We start from the raw sequence: 19,956 nt of genomic DNA, 5'->3' as shown, positions 1-19,956 counted from the left end.
GCCCATTTAGTCTGCTCCGCCATTTCATCATGGCTGATCCAATTTTCCTCTCAGCTCCAATCTCCTTTCTCCCATATCCCTTCATGCCCTGACCAATCAAGAATCCATCAACCTCTGCTTTAAATATGCATAAAGACTTGGCCTCCACAGCTGCCTGTGGCAAAGAATTCCACAGATTCACCACTCTCAGGCTAATTCCTCCTCAACTCCATTCTAAAAGGACACCTCTCTATTCTGAGGCTGCATCCTCTGGTCTTAGACTCTCCCACCATAAGAAACATCCTCTCTACATCTACTCTATCAGACTTTTCACAATTTGATAGGTTTAAATGAGGTCACCCCTCATTTTTCTGAAATCTAGTGAATACAGGCCCAGAGCCATTAGACTCTCTTCATATGACAAGCTATTTAGTCCTGGGATCATTTTCATGAACATCCTTTGAATCCTCTCCAGTTTCAGCACATTCTTTTTAAGATAAGGGGCCCAAACCTGCTCATAATACTCCAAGTGCTTCATAAAGTTTCAACATTACATCCTTGCTTTTATATTCTACTCCTCCTGAAATGAATGCTAACATTTCATTTGCCTTCCTCACCACAGACTCAACCTGCAACTTAACCCTTACGGAATCCTGCACAAGGACTCCCAAGTCCCTTTGCCTCTCTTTTTTTTTGTATTTTTCTCTCCATTTAAAAAAGTCAACACTTTCATTTGTCTACCAAAGTGTAAAACCATACACTTCCTAACACTGTATTTCATTTGCCATTCTCTTAATCTGTCAAATTCCTTCTTAGCCTCTCTACTTCCTCAAAACTAACTGTCCCTCCACCTATCTTCAAATCGTCTACAAACTTTGCAACAAAGCCATCAATTCCATTATTAAAATCATTGACATATGACATAAAAATAATTGATCCCAACACAGACCCCCGTGGAACACCACTGGTCACTGGCAGCCAACCAGGAAAGGCTCCCTTTATTCCCACTCTCTGCCTCCTGCCAACCAGCCACTGCTTTATCCATACATAATCTTTCCTGTAATACCATAGGCTTGTAGCTTGTTAAAGCAGCCTCATGTGTGGCACCTTGTCAAAGGCCTTCTGAAAATCAAAGTACACAACATCAACTGATTTTTCTTTGTCTAACTTTCTTGTTATTTCTTCAAGATTTTCCCTTGAGAAAACCATGCTGACTATGGCCTATTTTATCATGTGCCTCCAAGTACCCTGAGACCTCATCTTTAATAATTGACTTCAATATCTTCCCATCCACCGAGGTCAGACTACCTGGCCTATAGCTTCCTTTCTTCTGTCTCTCACCCTCTTGAAGAGTGGAGTGACATTTGCAATTTTCCTGTCTTCTGGAACCATTCCAGATTCTACTGATTCTTGAAAGATCATTACTAATGTCTCCATGATCCCTTTAGCCACCTCTTTCAGAACTCTGGGGTGTAGTCCATCTGGTCCCAGGTGACTTAACTACCTTCAGATTTTATAGTTTCCCCAAGAAGCCTCTCTCTAGTTATGGTAACTTCATGTCCCCGACACCTGGAACTTCCACCATACTGCTAGAGTTTTCCACAGTGAAGACTGATGCAAAATACTTATTCAGTTTGTCAGCTAGTTCCTTGTCACTCATTACTACCTCTCCAGCATAGTTTTCCAGCAGTCCGAAATCCACTCTCGTCTCAACAGGAATCTACTCTATTTACATTTTTGACAGATCAAATCAGTACAGAATTCTGTATTTTAACAGATGGCAACACCAAAGACAAGTTGAAGACAGTTTGTTAAAAGGCTGATCTTCAGACTCATTTACATGCAAATCTGCTATGGCAATAATAAGCACAGATGCAGCAGGAATGAAAAGCCAATATGAACATTTCATGCGATCCCCCAGAGCACTTTCATGATCTCAACTGCATGGATCTTTACCAAAATCGAGAAATCTTGCATTGTTACACAAATCAACCCTTTCTAAGGGGTTGTGTGACGGCAGTGAAACCATTTCAAGATAATAAGCAAACAGTCTTTGGTCACTGGAGCCAGATGTTGATAGAGAATTAATTACCAGTTGTAATAATTTTACACAATTTCATTGCCATTAATAGACCCAAGTGAACAACTGGAAAGCAACGGCAGCTGAGGCAAAATGAGATGAACTTCTGTAAGTGATTTGTCACATTCAGCTTGATGAAGCAGTGTCAACTTGTTTCTGTGTTAACAAAAAGGAGCCAACTTAGGAACGAAAAATACATGAATAGATCCAATATGCAGCCCAAATAAACATAATCTGGCTTGGTATTATTTAATATTGACTTGTAGGCTATGCAGTAACCAATGGCTGATGTAATCATAGAGGCATGAACTTTTGGGATCAATAAATTTATTGATCTGCAGCCAGTGACTCCTGGCTGATAACCAGGTAGTGACTTGCTATGCTAGTATAAGTTAAGGTGGCCGGATAGAGACTTTATTGAAAAATTCATGTACTGACCATTGGAACATTACATCATTTCTGTATTCCAGTCTTCCCAAAAACTAAAGGGAGTTGCGTGAGAACAAATTAGAATTTACAATAAATCAAAGTGTAACAAACTCATGCTCTGGAAATGCTTGCAGATCGTTAACTACGTGTACATGAAAAGGACATTACCTCATCCAATTTGAGAGTGACTGGTTGACCTGAGTTTCTCCTGCTTTTTCACCACTGTCTCCAAGCTGTATTATCAAAGACAATAACAATAAGTCACAACAGCCCAGAACAAAGATAGAAAAATAGCCAAATTCATAGGGATGATTGTGTCAGTATTAGTCCATTGTCAGCAATTACCACCCACACTATGGACCCTCATCACTAGTCACAGACAGCCAACCAGAAAAGTCCCCCTTTATTCCCACTCTGTCTCCTGCTGGTCAGCCAATCTTCTATCCATGCTAGTATCTTTCTGGTAATGCCCTGTGCTCTTGCACTATTAAGCTGCCTCACGCGCAGCACCTTGTCAAAGACCCGCTAAAAAGCAACATCGACTGAATCTCCTTCATCTATCCTGCCTGTAATTTCCTCAAAGAATTCCATCAGATTTGTCAGGCAAGATTTCCACTTAAGAAAACTTAGGCCTATTTTGCCATGTTGCTCCAAGCACCCCAAAATGTCATCCTTAATAACAGACACCAACTCCTTTCTATCTATTGAAGTCAGGGTGACGGTATCATTTCTTTCTTCTGCCTTCCTGCCTTCTTAGAGTGGAGTGACATTTGCAATTCTACACTCCTCCTGAACCATTCCAGAATCTAATAATTCTTGAACTATCATTACTCTTACCTCCACAATCCCTTCAGCTACCTCTTACAGAACTCTGGGGTATAGTCCATCTGATCTAGGTGACTTATGTACCTTCAGACATGTCAGCTTCCCAAGAAACTACTCCTTAGTAATAGCAAGACACTCACTTTTGTCTCTCACATTTCTGGTACTCTGCTAGTGTCTTCCAGTGAACACTCACACAAAATACTTAAGTTCATCTGCCATTTCAGTCTCCGATTACTATTCTTCAGCATCACTTTCAAGCAGTTCGATGTCCACTCGCATCTCTCTTTTACTCTTTTTATATTTGTAAAACCTTCTTGTATCCTCTTTTAAATTATTATCTAGCTTTCCTTCATATTTTATCTTTTCTCTCTTTATGGCTTTTTGTTGTCTTCTGCTAGTTTTTAAAAGCTTCCCAAATCCTCTAATTGCTCACTAATTTTTGCTAAATTATATGCCTTATCTTTTACTTTAACGTTGTCTTTGACTTCCCTTGTCAGACATGGTTGGGTCACCCCTTTAAAAAAATTCATCTTTAGGTTGCACTTTTTCTGCACTTCCTGAATTGCTCCCAGAAGCTCCATCCATTGCTGTTCTGCTGTCATCCCTGCTAATGTCCCCTTCCAATCAACTTTGGCCAGCCCCTCTTACATGCCTCTGTAGTTCCCTTTACTCCACCGTAATACTGACATATCCGATTTTAGCTTCTTCTCAAACTGCAGGGTGAATTCTATATTACGATCACTGCCTCCTAAGGGTTGCTTTAGCTTAAGCTCACTGATCAAACCTGTGTCATTAAGTAACATCCCATTCAGAATTGCCATTCCCTTTGTAGGTTCACCCACAAGCTGCTCTAAAAACCTACTTTGTAGGCATTCTACAAATTCTCTCTCTTGGGATTCAGCACCAACCTTATTTTCCTGATCTACCTGCATATTGAAATTCTCATGGCTATTGCAACATTGCCCTTTTTGACACGCATTTTTTCTCTCTCATTGTAATTCGCAGCACACATCCTGGCTACTGTTCAGAAGCCCGCATACAACTGCCATCAGGGAGTTTTTACCCTTGCAGTTTCTTAACTCTGCCCAAATTTTACATCTTCTGATCTTATGTTACCTCTAAGGATATGATCTTTTAAAAAAAACCAACAGTCACCTCACCCCCTCTGTCTACCTGCTTGTTCTTTTGATACAACATGTGTCTTTGGATGCACATTCAATCATACCAACATGATTGTTTTCTTTGACCACTGTCCATTACCTGACAGATTACAGTTTGTACTACACGTGAAGTTTGAAGCATCACAGCAAAACTTCCAACGGTCTAAATTATAATGAACAAATAAATAAAGGCTCAGTTTCTCAACTCTTCTTGTGCAATTCATTCGTCACTTGTCACTTTTGCCCAACTCCACGTTTCAACTTTCTTCAGTAACTGAACGATATCAGTAATGTTGTAAGGCATTACCGCTTTCCACCTTTTCTGTGGTGAAGGCGGGAAGGGAATGAAACCCATAAACATTACAGCATTTGGTGTAATCCATTTGCCACAACTTTTAGGCCAAGCTAAATTACAACTTTATGTACAAATGCATATCCATTCTTGTGAGTTTTGTATTTAAAAGCCTTAATTTTTTTTATTATCCAAAGATCATTTTGATTGCATAGACAATAACCTAAGATATGACTGTAATATCTTCTCCATTATACAAAAAAGATAAAATATTAGCTTTATTGGTCACATGCACAATCTGGCATAATATTTTAATACCTTCTGTACCTAATAAAGTGGCCACTGAATGTATGTCTGTGGCCTTCTGCTGCTGTAGCCCACCAACTTCAAAGTTAGATGTTTTGTGCATTCAGGGACTCTCTTCTGCACACCATTGTTAGAATGAGTGGTTATTTGAGTTACTGTCAGCTTCAGCCAGTCTGGCCATTCTCCTCTGACCTCTTTCATTAACAAGGTGCATTTGCTCACAATTGCCACTCACTAGATTTGTTTTGTTTTTCCACACCATTTTCTGTAAACTCTAGACTGTTTTGTGTGAAAATGCCAGGACATCAGCTGTTTCTGAAATATTCAACACGTGCGTTTAATGTCAGAGGAATGTATACTATACCCTGAAATCCTTTCTTCACAATCATCCATGAAAACAGAGGAGTGCCCCAAACATCCCTATCTGGCATGAACCATCATTCCATGGACAAAGTCACTTACATCACACTTCTTCCCCATTGTGATGATTGGTTTGAACAACAACTGAACTTCTTGACCATGTCTGCATGCTTTTCTCCAATAAGTTGCTGTCATATAATTGGCTGATCAGATATTTGCATTATTATGTGTATGACTGTACATCATAAACTGTCATCTGAGGATGTGATCAAGACAGACTAAAGGGGTGCAGGGGCAACTCACAAGTGTTGCCATGCTTCCAGCACTAACATAGCATGCTCACAACTAACTAATCTCATCTGCAAGTCGTTGGAATTTGGGAGGAAACCAGAGCACCTGGAAGAAATTCACATGGTTAAGGGGAGAACATACCAATTCCTTAGAGATAGCAACAGGAATTGATCCCCATTCGCTAGCTAATAAGGCACACATAATTGAGGGCTTCATTAATAGAGACAGTGTATCATTATAAAGCACAGGTCTAGCCACAAATGGAGTATTATATTCAATTCTGGTCACTCACTATAGAAAGAATGTAGAGGCACTGAAGAGGGTCCAGACAAGATTTACCAAAACAGTTTTGGGATGAAAGGCTACAGTAGGAAGCATGAAAGAGATTTCTCTGGAAAAGGGAAAGCTCGGCAAGATCTGAAGGAAATACAAAAGGTCTGTGTAGTAGGTGGTGGAATGTTGGTACCTGTCACAGTTACAAGATAAAGGAGACAAAAACTAAAAGTGTTATAAATTTTAAAAAATTATGTGTATGGTTGGACCATGAATTGTACTGCCTGGAGATAATATAGAAGCAAGTCCCAAAAAGGAATAGGTTAAATTAACAGCAAAGGGAAATTTCTCAGGCTATGAAGAAAGGGTGTAGAATTAGTGTGTTACTCTGGTAAACATGGATCAAATGCCTGCCTCTGTGCTGGAATCAATAATTCAATTAGCAAAATAATGTACAGCTTTATTTTGTGTTGTTCATTTCCCATCATATTCAAGAATTTCTATTACACTATTTGGTCTAAAAACATTTCCAAGCATTCCCATAAAAACTAAAAGGCTTATGATCATAAATCGCAAAGCTTCAAATCTTCCTCAGATGCTGCCCCCACTAAAAATGTCACAATAAACACACAAAAGTTTCCCAGTTTAATGTCTGTTTAGTTTCCATTTCATTCAGCCAACTCCAGTTACTTTTCTAGAATGACTCACTAGCTGCTCAAGCCGCAGGGAGTTTCCTTACCCTGGTGCACTTACACCAGAAATGTCTCTGATGCTTGCCTGGCTCTTCCCTGTGGAAGTTGTGCTAGACCCTGTCCAAAGTACTCATCCAGGAACCTCTCCGCTGCAAAAGTTGAGAGGCACTCACTCAAGTTTGGCTGTCACAATGCTCACTAAGATCACCTGTGCCTAAAACAGTTCTTGTGATCACCAGTGCCATCACCTCATTTCACAAGGTGTCTTGTGGGAGGCATGGCTTATTCAGGTTGCTGAAAGTCGCTTTGTGATTGGTTAGTTTAGACACTGCAACTACTTTTCCCATTGGTTAGCTGTCTGGAGTCCAGTTTCAAATATCCTGGGTATACAGACAGCATACGTTGGAGAGTCTTTCTCCCCCTTCCTTTCTTTAAGCAAGCGGTGCATATAACCATTGGGAAGGTATGCTCCGCACACGCTTTTAGCTGAGTATGTTTGTTGAATGTATCTCTGTTGAGTATTCAGCTTTGTAGTGTACGTAACTTGGGGAACATGAATGCTTGGTTGATTTTTTACTGTTTGTAAATAAATGATTAATATACCTATTCACAGTCAATGTTTTCTGTCTCACTTGTCAGATCCGCGACCCTGATTCAACGTTACGTATTGTTATTGTCAATAGGTTAAGCAGGCACATTTGTTCAAATTGAACGTAGTATAAATAATATTGCAAATTATAAAGAACTGCAAGAACACATTCATCTTGTTTATCAGCTTCCTAATTGCACCAAATGCCAGGCATAAAGGCCATGCATTAAAAGAACATACATTTGTTATACATGCAATGAGAATGTCAAACTTGGGTCTGACAAAACAGAGAACTAGTTTTTTTACAATTTAGATCAACTGTTCGTAAACTATAGAAAGCAATGAAATTTAACATAAATTAAAGATACAGTAAGCTTACATATCAGATCACTTAATTACCAATATACGTAGATAATTTTGCCACCTGTTTTCAACCAGTAACTTGCACTCAAAAGACATTAAACATCACACACAAAATGCTGGAGACCTTTGGGTCTTGGCCTGAAACATCAACTGCACCTTTTTCCATAGATGCTGCCTGGCCTGCTGAGTTCCTCCAGCATTTTGTGTGTGTTGCTTGAATTTCCAGCATCTGCAGATTTTCTCTTGTTAGACATTAAACATCATCTATTAAAAGAAATGTACTAATATATGCTGTACCTCCTTTGAAATTAAAGATGTTTTTCCAACCACATCGTAACATTGCAGTTTTCCTTCTAGAGGTCCAAAGAATATTCCTCTGGGAAGTGCCTTAGAAACACACCAAATGCCCAGCTGATTTTCCTGAGTCTGGGAAGGTCCTGCTGCCAAACCAGTAGGAAGTGTGTAGAAGGCTCGGCAGGGTAATCCAAGCTCTACTGGAGTATCTCTTATAAAAGGCGGCAAACCATGCACTGGGCAGCTCACCTCAAAGAACTCTTGACAGTCCTCACAGACTGCAGGAAAAAAACAATGAAAAGAGAGAATTGGCATTAGGCTTAAAACAATAAAAAAAACATTAAGAATATAATTATTCCATCCAGGCAATACAAAATATAGCTGGATTTTAAGGAAATCCACACAATTATTTTCAATTGTGAAGGCAGTGCTTAAACCCGTCCACATATTCTTTCACTTGTACCATAACTGCTTTGCTTTTATTTTGTGTTTTCACGTTGGTTACACTCACCTCCCCCCCATTTCTATCAGCTTTATATTGACATCGACACCAACTGTTTTGCTGCTCCACGTACAGCATACTCAATCATCCAAACAATTTAAAACATATTTAAAATAATAAAACAAAGCTCTTTGCAAGAGTGTTAGGAAATATTCATGTATTTTGAATGCCTTTTTCTACCGTATAATGAAAAATGGTTTTTAAATTATTTCAAAGTTAAAAGATACAAAGCTTCACTCCCTTGGCTATTCCAACAACCTTAACAGTGTTACATACCCCGTAACTGGGTATCTTTCCAGCAAAGATAGGAGTATCCGTTGAAGTCTGATGATACTATTTTTAACAGTATTTATTAGTAAAAATACACAAAAATAATATCAATGCAAATATACAGATAATATACGACATCAACACTAAACTTAAAAGTGCGGGTATAATAATAATCAATAAGAAATAAGCTCTATCGTTGTCTAGGGGATAATGAATTGTCCGATGGAAATATAAAGTTCAGTTCAGTTCATGCAGGCTGCGGTAGTTGTTGATCACTGTGCTGCAATTGTTGGAGAGAGAGACAGACAGAGAGAGAGAGAGAGAGAGAGTAACAGCTACTGACTTGCCGACTTTCCTTTTACGATCTTGATCCGTCGATGCGTTGTTTTTGTGGCCATTCACGTATGACCCCTCCGTCCTTTAGCTAGACCGTTCCGTGGAGGACAAGTCACCCAGGCAAGGGCGGACACACACACAAGCCCCCACCGGTCTCGTAGCGTCTCTCCTGGTGCGTCTGAGGGGTGTTTCCCCAGACCCTACTTTTATCCCCACTCACGGGGTCTCAGGTGTCAATCAGGTTGGGATGATGCAACACATCAACCAGACCACTCTGGTTGCCCCCTGAGGGGTTTCAATGAATAGAACAGTACTCAGTACACGATTCCTTCTCCAAGAGACAATAACAGTAATCTCTCTCTTTGTCAACAGGAGACATTCCAACCTGTGGGCCTCTCTCTCTTTAATTTTTCATGAGCATTGTCAATAACAACTGCCTTTTGCTGTTATCCTGTGTCTCTCTCATCTCCCTTGATAACAGCATCGGAATAGTAGCGATTTGCGATTCTCCAAAGGGGGGGGGGGCATTGGCGATTCTGTACCCTTCTGCCCATCAGAGTTGCTCATCATTCGTAACACCCCCTTCCTTCTAAGAATTTTCACCAAAAGGGGAAAATTAACTAATACAGAGTCTTACAGAATTTCAGAATCTAACACAATACAAGAGTTTTCACTACAGAGTAATACAGTTATACATTCAATTTAGCATCTAAACAGTTAGCGATTACATTGTCACTTCCTTTAATATCTTGTACCTTAATAAATTCCTGTAACATCAGACTCCAATTTAATAACCACTTTTTTTATTCCTTTTCTTCAGCAAAAACAAAACTAAAGGGTTTTCTTAAGTATATAATACAAAATGTGAACCAATACATGTGTGATTATTCTGTAGTACATTACAAAAGTTTATGCAAATACTAATCTTTATTTTACTTTTAAACTTAACAGTCAATCTTCCATGGTGTTGTCTTTATTATTTACATGCTTGGTCGAAATCCCTTAAAACCAGATCCTGTTATTTAAAGTGGCATTTTTTTTTAACCTTCGCCTCTTTTCCACTTAACTCTCACGTGGTTAGCTTGCTCACCAGTGTGGAATAAGCTTTTGCATAGTCCTTTCATAGGAGTTATTTTATCAACAATGTTTTCCAAACTTAGCCCATCTTCTGAACTTCCACACAATTCTTTATTTTTAAGCAAGTCGTTAGTTTTATCTTCAGGCCCTTCATTCTATTAGTTTTCAGTTTAACATCTGCAAGTGATCCCTCTTTGTCCAAACAACATTTCAAATTCTGCCTCTTCACAGCACACCCTTGAATAATATTAGCGAGTGGGGTACCTTTACATTCCAAATCAAACTGTAATTGATTCGCAGGCACCGTGTTAACAAGCCATTGTCCCTTCAGCCTGGTTACTGCTTCTGACACCAATCCAGACTTTAAATTTTCTTCATTCAATTTAGGAACTACACTTTTCCCTTCTCCTTCAATAATAATATCCACATCACCACCTTTTATCTCCTCACTAACTTTTAACACACCTTCTAACACAAATAACTGGGAATTCTCACTTCCCACTAGTACCAAAGTTAACCCTTTCTTCACTGAACCAAGTCCATCTGACCCAAAAGGACTGCATTCCTTTTCAACTAAACCAGATACCTCAGACTTTTCCTGAGTTTCATTACTAGGTTCAGTACCACGTGCATCCACATCTTGAACACACTCAAACGGGACATCTGCCTCTTCCAGGCTTTCAATACCCATCCCCTTTTCAAATTCTAAGTTCCCCTGATTCTCCCAGCTACTCTCTGGGCAACTCCCATCCGGAGTAAACTCAACCCTGCGGGTTAAAACAACCTCATCTGCTAACCCAGCAGACTCCTTCAAGGTAATGGCATCCTTTTCATCTAGGACTGCCCTTATTTCATTATCGGGAACACCTTTAAATTCTTCAACTTCTTCAAACAGTTCTGTCAAGCCAGACAGGTCATCCATGTCCAACCCTGGACCTTCTAACAGCCTTGTCTGTTTCTCATTTTTACTCCGTGCCTCTATAAATTTCCTCCTGGCTAAGGGTAGGTCTACCTCCTCTCCCTTACTCTCTTTCACTTCCCTATTCTCCGTTTTACCACCCCCCAACCCCTCTTGGTACAGGGTCGGTAAAAACGTCACAGCCAAATCAACACTGGACTGATTTAAACTGGTCTCTTTCTCAGCTGCCTTTCTCGACATGCTGCGAGTGATCGCGCATGCGGGATAGATCTTGGAATCTAGGGGCGGGTCCTCAACACTTACAGGCTGGCTCGTCAGCTTCATTGCTGACCACACCTCACCACCTGCTAAATCATTACCCAGAAGGAGGTCCACGCCAGCTCTCGGGAATTCTGATCGCACCCATATTTCTACTGGTCCAGATACCAGATCACAATTTATAATGATCCTATGCAAAGGCACAGCTTCTGTCCCTTTTCCTATGCCTCTCAAAACTACCTCTCCAGTCTCAGGACCAAAATCTAGTACCTTACTGAGAATCAATGACTGCTCAGATCCGCACTGGAAATGATGTTTCTCCCTCTTTCACAGACACTGTCCCTTCTGAAATAAATTTCTCACGCCCCTCTCGTATTTTATCTACCTGGGGCTTTCTCGTCGATTTGCTGATCGACACAATACACCCTGTAGGGACTGCTGCGTTCCCTTTTCCTGTCTCCTTCCTCGGAGAAAAGCACTTAGATGCAATATGACCAACCTTTCCACAATTAAAACAGGTCAAGCCAGGAACCCTCCTGTCAGCTTGCCTTTCTTCCTCCTTACTTTTACCACTAGCTCCCGGCTGAATTTCTGCCTCAGCCGGCGGGCTTTCTCTACCGTTCCTACGGTCTTTCTGGTAACTCTTATTCGAGGAAAACTTTGTCTTGTGGGTTAGGGCATATTCATCTGCGAACCTGGCAAATTCGGATATGGACTTATTCGGCTTCTCGTTCAAATACATCCGGATATCATCCGAAACACAACCTTTAAATTCCTCAATCAGAATTAACTCCCTGAAACGCCAAAAATCCTCTTCCGCCCTTTCTGCCGCACACCAGCGATCCAAGAGCACACCCTTCTCATAGGCAAACTTGGCATACGTCTGATTCCACACTTTCTTTAAATCTCTGAACTTTTGTCTATAGGCCTCAGATACCAATTCGTAGGCCCGAAGAATGGCCTGTTTTACTTCCTCGTAATTCTCATACTCCTCCTCCTCCACAGACAACGCCGCATATGCCCGCTGTGCCTTCCCTTTTAACACACTTTGTAACAATGCCACCCACTGATCTCTGGGCCACTTCTGACTCACTGCCACCTTTTCAAAATGCAAGAAATAACTATCAACAACTGTCTCCTCGAACGGAGGTACTAACCTACACTCCCTACTAACATTAAATCTCTCATCTCGGTCCGACCCCTTGAGCTCTTTGCTCTTGCCTTAACTTCTCCATGTCCAGCTCATGCTGCCTCTGTTTCTCCTTCTCCCTCTGGTTTTCAGCTCTTTCCTTCTCCCTTTCAGCTGCTTCCAGCTGTTTTAACCTAATTTCATGCTCCTCTGCTTTTCAGCTCTTTCCTTCTCCTTTTCAGCTGCTTCCAGCTGTTTTAACCTAATTTCATGCTCCCTCTTCGCCTCTAACTCCTTTAGCTGGAGCTCATACTCCCTTTTCCTCTGTTCCGCGTCCAGCCTCAATTTTTCCAACTCTAACTGAACCATCCCACTAGCTGGTACCTTTTCAGGGATCTGTTCCAATACCTCAGCTGAAAACACATTCTTCTCAATATAATACTGAGTTATGGCCCTCTGCATCTCCCACTTTTTCATTGACAACCTCACCTCTGCGAGATTTAGTCCTTTCGCAATATTTACCAAGTCCGTCTTTGTGGCCTCCTCTAGTGCCTTCAAAGTTGGGTTTTGTGTAAATTTTTCTACGTCCATCTTTGCTGGTTTCCCGTCTGGTTACCCGCGCAACCAGATCCAAATCTGGACTTAAAAGCACGATGCACTGGCCCTCCAATTTGGTATCAAATCTCGAGACGAGGCCCCAAGTTGTTACATATCCCGTAACTGGGTATCTTACCAGCAAAGATAGGAGTATCCGTTGAAGTCTGATGATACTATTTTTAACAGTATTTATTAGTAAAAATACACAAAAATAATATCAATGCAAATATACAGATAATATACGACATCAACACTAAACTTAAAAGTGCGGGTATAATAATAATCAATAAGAAATAAGCTCTATCGTTGTCTAGGGGATAATGAATTGTCTGATGGAAATATAAAGTTCAGTTCAGTTCATGCAGGCTGCGGTAGTTGTTGATCACTGTGCTGCAATTGTTGGAGAGAGAGAGAGACAGAGAGAGAGAGAGAGAGAGAGTAACAGCTACTGACTTGCCGACTTTCCTTTTACGATCTTGATCCGTCGATGCGTTGTTTTTGTGGCCATTCACGTATGACCCCTCCGTCCTTTAGCTAGACCGTTCCATGGAGGACAAGTCATCCAGGCAAGGGCGGACACACACACAAGCCCCCACCGGTCTCGTAGCGTCTCTCCTGGTGCGTCTGAGGGGTGTTTCCCCAGACCCTACTTTTATCCCCACTCACGGGGTCTCAGGTGTCAATCAGGTTGGGATGATGCAACACATCAACCAGACCACTCTGGTTGCCCCCTGAGGGGTTTCAATGAATAGAACAGTACTCAATACACGATTCCTTCTCCAAGAGACAATAGCATTAATCTCTCTCTTTGTCAACAGGAGACATTCCAACCTGTGGGCCTCTCTCTCTTTAATTTTTCATGAGCGTTGTCAATAACAACTGCCTTTTGCTGTTATCCTGTATCTCTCTCATCTCCCTTGATAACAGCATCGGAATAGTAGTGATTTGCGATTCTCCAAAAAAGTGGGGGGGGGGGGGGGGGGGGGCATTGGCGATTCTGTACCCTTCTGCCCATCAGAGTTGCTCTTCATTCGTAACAACATGCAATACTTTCACCAATTCTACTAGTAAATAAAGAAGGTCCTGTTGAAGGGTTTCTGTCTGTAACATCGACTGTACTTTTTTTCCATAGATGCTGCCAGGTCTGCTGAGTTCCTCCAGCATTTTGTGTACGTTTCTCGGATTTCCAGCACCTGCAGATTTTCTCTCGTTTGTAGTGAATAAAGGACTTGCATTAGAACCATAGAACACTACAGCACAGAAAACAGGCCATTCGGCCCTTCTAGTTTGTGCCGAAACTTTATTCCGCTAATCCCATTGACCTGCACCCAGTCCATAACCCTCCAGACCTCTCCCATCCACGTATCTATCCAATTTATTCTTAAAACTTAAGAGTGAGCCCGCATTTACCATGTCAGATGGCAGCTCGTTCCACACTCCCACCACTCTAAGTGAAGAAGTTCTCCCTAAACCTTTCCCTTTTCACCCTAAAGCCATGTCCTCTCGTATTTATCTCTCCTAATTTAAGTGGAAAGAGCCTACTTGCATTTACTCTGTCTATACCCCTCTTAATTTTGTAAACCTCTATCAAATCCCCCCTCATTCATCTACGCTCCAAGGAATAAAGTCCTAACCTGTTCAATCTTTCCCTGTAACTCAACTCCCGAACACTCGGCACCATCCTAGTAAATCTTCTCTGCACTCTTTCAAACTTACTGATATCCTTCCTATAGTTAGCTGACCAGAACTGCACACAATATTCCAACTTCAGCCTCACTGATGTCTTATACAACCTCACCACATCATCCCAACTCCTATACTCAATACTTTGATTTATGAATGCCAGGATGCTAAAAGCCTTCTTTACAACCCTGTCTACCTGTGACGCCATTTTCAGGGAATTATGTATCTGAACTCCCAGATCCCTTTGTTCCTCTGCACTCCCCAGTGCCCTACCATTTACTGTGTATGTCCTACCTTGATTTGTCCTTCCAAAGTGCAACACCTTACACTTGTCTACATTAAATTCCATCTGCCATTTTCTGGCCCATTTTTCCAGTTGGTCCAGATCCCGTTGCAAGCTTTGAAAGCCTTCCTCGCTGTCCACAGCACCTCCAATCTTAGTGTCATCAGCAAACTTGCCGATCCAATTTACCACATTATCATCTAGATCATCGATATAGAAGACAAACAACAATGGTCCAGCATAGATCCCTGAGGCACACCACTAGTCACAGGCCTCCAGTCTGAGAAGCAATCATTCACTACCACTCTCTGTCTTCTCCCACACAGCCAATTTCGAATCCAGTTTACAATGGATACCTAAACTAAGCTCCCATGTGGGACCTTGTCAAAGGCCTTACTAAAGTCCATGTAGACAACATCCGCAGCTTTCCCTTCATCTATTTTTTTGGTAACCTCCTCAAAAATCTCTACAAGATTCGCTAAACACGATCTACCACGCACAAAGCCATGCTGGTTATCCTTAATCAGCCTTTGGCTGTCCAAAAAATTGTATATTGGATCTCTCAGAACACCTTCCAATAATTTATCTATTACTGATGTCAGGCTCACTGGCCTGTAATTACCTGGTTTTCTTTTGGAGCCATGTTTAAACAACGGAACATGAGCTACCCTCCAATCCTCTGGCACCGCAACTGTGGCTAAGGACATTTTAATTATTTCTGCCAGGGCCCCTGCAATTTCTACACTAGTTTCTCTCGAGGTCTAAGGAAATATCATGTCCGGCCCGGGGAATTTATCTACCTTTATTCACTGTAAGGCAGCAAGCACCTTCTCCTCTTTAATCTCTAACACTACTGCTCGTTTCCCTTCCTTCCATATATGCTATGCCAGTTTCCTGAGTAAGTACTGATGCAAAAAAACTGTTTAAGATCTCCCCCATCTTGTGACGCTCCACACATAGATGACCACTCTGATCTTCTAGGGGACCAATTTTGTCCCCTACTATCCTTTTACTCTTTTACTTGTAGAAATCCTTTGGGTTTACCTTCACATTATCTGCCAAAGCAACCTCATGTCTTCTTCCTGCCTTTCTGATTTCCTTCTTTAGTATTTTCTTACATTTTCTATACTCTTCAAGTACCTCATTTGTTCTTTGTTGCCTATACCTGCTATACACCTCTCTCTTTTTCTTAACCAGATTGCCAATATCCCTTGAAAACCAAGGTTCCCTATGCCTGTTAACTTTGCCTTTAATCCTGGCAAACTCTCAAAATTCTGTCTTTGAAGGCCTTCCACTTACTGAACACATCCTTGCCAGAAAACAACTTATCCCAATCCACTCTTCCTAGATCCTTTCTCATTTCCACAAAACTGGACCTTCTCCAATTTAGAACCTCAACTTGAGGACCAGACCTATCCTTATCCATAATTAATTTGAAACTAATGACACTCTGGTCACTGGACCCAAAATATTCACCTACGCATACTTCTGTCACCTGACCTGTCTGGTTCCCTAATAGGAGATCAAGTATTGCATCCTCTCTCATAGGTACCTCTATATATTGATTTAGAAAACTTTCCTGAACACATTTGACAAACTCCAAGCTATCTAGCCCTTTCACAGTGTGGGAGTCCCAGTCAATGTGGAAAGTTAAAATCCCCTACTATGACAACTTTCTGTTTCTTACATTAGTCTGCTATCTCTTTACAGATTTGCTCCTCCAATTCTCTCTGACTATTGGGCGGTCTATAATACAACCCTATTAGTGTGGTCACACCTTCCTGTTCCTCAGCTCCACCCATATGGCCTCTGTAGACAAGCCCTCCAGGCTGTCCTGTCTATGCACAGCTGTGATATTTTCCCTGACTAGTAATGCCACTCCTCCCCCTTTCATCCCTCCCCCTCTATCACGTCTGAAACAATGGAACATTAAGCCGCCAGTCCTGCCCCTCCTGCAACCAAGTCTCACTAATAGCAATAATGTCGTAATCCCACATGCCAATCCATGCCCTTTCACCAATTCATTCTACAGACAATAAATACTTCTAAATGATCTAAACTATTAAACTTAAGACTTCAATTATTTGGTTTTTCTTTCTGGTGTTGCTCAGGTGGAAGCTTTCTACTTTTTGTTTGGTTAAAACAGGTTATCTTCAGTTAGGTGGGCACCATGGTAGTGCAGCCGTTAGCGCGATGCTGTGACAGCTCAAGGTGTTCTGGAATTCAGAGTTCAATTCCAACGCCATTCTGTAAGAAGTTTGTACATTTTCCTAGTGGAATGTGTGGGCTTCCTTCAGGTGCTCCAGCTTCCTCCCACAGTCCAAAGACGTACTGTGTTAGTAGGTTAACTGGTTATTATAAATTGTCTCGACATTAGGTTAAGGTTAATCAGGTTTGTCAGGTGTTGCTCGAGCCGAGTGGCTCTAAGGGCCAGAAGGGCCCTTGATGATGTATTGCTAAACAAATATATAATTTTTAAAGAGCAAATGCGTTAACTTTAGATAGCTAAATAAAATTGTAACAACAGTAATAGTACCTATACATTTAAAGTTTCCTATTGCTGCCTGTGCCTTCACTACACTGGGTTTCCTCCAACCCAGGTAACCCCAGTACTGTATTTTATTACTTACCTATAAACTAATGGAGTTGCACAATACTAGTAGTGTAATCACTAGAGTTGGTTATGATATTCTCCTAAGGGGTTGCTGGTGGGTCCTGAAGTGGCTGTACAGGCTGATACCGGATCCACATATTATGGTACCGTGTGGGCAAAAGTGGTACTGTAGTTCATGCTTTGGTCTTTTGGTTGTTGGTTGCAAAATACCTGCAGTTTAAAAGCTGCATTGTTGCAACAAAATGCATGGTTGACATTCTATTCCAAAACAAAGTTTTAATCTACATGGAAGGAAACATTTTTAATGTACATTTTCAGGGATGACTTACTGTTTATTACCAGTTAACCCCTAAAATTTGGTGCAGTAAATGCAACAGTCATATTATACTCATTAAGGTGCCTTGTAGGTGTCCCGTTCTGGTCGCCTCACTATAGGAAGCATGTGGAAGCATTGGAAAGGGTACAGAGGAGATTTACCAGGATGCTGCCTGGTTTAGAGAGTATGGATTATGATCAGAGATTAAGGGAGCTAGGGCTTTACTCTTTGGAGAGAAGGAGGATGAGAGGAAACATGATAGAGGTTTACGAGATACTAAGAGGAACAGATAGAATGGACAGCCAGTGCCTCTTCCCCAGGGCACCACTGCTCAGTACAAGAGATCATGGCTTTAAGGTAAGGGAGGGAAGTTCAAAGGGGATATTAGAGGAAGGTTTTTTACTCAGAGTGGTTGGTGCGTGGAATGCACTGCCTGAGTCAGTGGTGGAGGCAGATACACTAGTGAAGTTTAAGAGACTACTAGACAGGTATATTGAGGAATTTAAGGTGGGGGGTTATATGGGAGGCAGGGTTTGAGGGTCGGGACAACATTGTGGGCCGAAGGGCCTGTAATGTGCTGTACTATTCTATGTTCTATGTATAGAAATATAAATAAAACCAAAAAACTCATTCAGGTCATTTTGATTAATATACAAATACTGAAGAGAACATTGACTCAAACTACCCTGAACATCTTAAATATACTAGGACCTTTTACACACCAGAGAGGCCTACAGGGCCTCAGCTTGCTGAATTGTTTGAAAGATACTACCTCTAGCAATGCAACATACTCTGAGCTGATTTCAGCAGAAGGAATAGCAGCAATATCAAAATCAGGTTTAATATCACCAGCGTATGTTGTGAAATTTGCAAGACAAATTATCTGCTGAAGTCAACTCTCTCAGTAAAGCCTGGGCATTAAGTGCTCACTTTAAAGTCGTCATTTTATTAAAAAATGAAATACAATCCGAGAGTTTACTTACAAAGCTGCTGTTTGTCGTCTGGTGGAATAAAGCCCTCCTTGGTTGGCCGTAACCTCTCACTTTCTTCATTTACCTGTGGCATTTTTTGATACACGTCTACAAGAAGAAAAAAAGAATGCTTTGTTAATTGCAACAAGCAAAATAAACAAGGGCATTTTCTACCTTTACTCCTTCGATAATAAACCCCGAGTAGGACTGGCAATAGCGGGACCCAATCTCCACTGGCAACTATGAATAAATGATGGGGGGAAAGGCGGGAAATGGGGAGAAGATGCAAGCCAACAGAGCGAGTCGCATTAGTTAGAAAAGGAAAAAGCAAAATGAAGGCGGACACTTACACACGGAGGAGTTTTGAACTTTTGCCTGCGGGCAACGTTTGAGGACAGTCAGCCACTCTAACAGTGCAGCCGATCCTCCGGCCGAGTCCCCATGGGCCGGTTGTTAGGCCGTCGAGTACGCCGCTGTGTGAACCCTGCGGTTGTCCGCAGGTCTTGGCCTGCCGGGCGGCTGTAGCTCCACTGGCCGAGCCGTCACAAGCTGCACCTGGTTCCTTTCGGCTTCTCCTCTCGTCTATCCGAAGGTCTCGGTCACAGGGGATCGGAGCTCTTTTCCGGGCTGCGAGCACCAACAACATCAATCGAGCCACCGGCGGACTCCATTCCAGGGCGGACCAGATCCGAGCGCTCTCTGCTTCCCCACAGCAACACCAACCTCACCATAAACGTTCTCGTTTCTACAGCTGAGGAAGAGTTATTATCTGCAGTGCAGCTTTGAGTGCGAGTGAAGATCAAGGATGATGACATTGGTTCACAATTTAAACCAAAATAAATCACTGTAAAATCAATAATGAGGACGTTTATCACATATACATAATTTAAAATATAACAATGATAATTCAGTATTTACCTTATAGAACTATAAGAATTGTTACTTAACAGATTTAGTTCATTTGGTCAGTCTCAGCATCTTGAAGAGAAATCCTGTCAATCCCATTCTCTCACTCTTTAAAATATTTATCTACCTACTCCCTCAGTCTGTCCCTTCTGATCAGTTGGT

At 41.5% G+C, this 19,956-nt stretch overlaps 1 protein-coding gene across 1 annotated transcript in view; it reads right to left on the bottom strand.

Moving 5' to 3' along the window:
• Window positions 1-19,617, bottom strand: part of znf408 (zinc finger protein 408) — a 28,225-nt gene extending 8,608 nt beyond the window's left edge. Inside the window, exons 1-4 of the mRNA XM_073049155.1 lie at window positions 19,239-19,617; window positions 18,901-18,996; window positions 7,937-8,211; window positions 2,657-2,721 (exon numbers count right to left, since the gene is read on the bottom strand). Of these exons, the coding sequence (XP_072905256.1) occupies window positions 2,657-2,721; window positions 7,937-8,211; window positions 18,901-18,982 (422 nt within the window). The 5' untranslated portion in view covers window positions 18,983-18,996; window positions 19,239-19,617. The remainder of the gene's footprint in view (window positions 1-2,656; window positions 2,722-7,936; window positions 8,212-18,900; window positions 18,997-19,238) is intronic.
• Between the last annotated feature and the right edge of the window lie 339 nt (window positions 19,618-19,956).

Source organism: Hemitrygon akajei, chromosome 6 (assembly GCF_048418815.1).
Source record: "Hemitrygon akajei chromosome 6, sHemAka1.3, whole genome shotgun sequence".
NCBI classification, from domain to species: Eukaryota; Metazoa; Chordata; class Chondrichthyes; order Myliobatiformes; family Dasyatidae; genus Hemitrygon; species Hemitrygon akajei.
The sequence above is the reverse complement of the archived record's forward strand: the minus strand, read 5'-3'. Positions and strand labels throughout refer to the sequence as shown.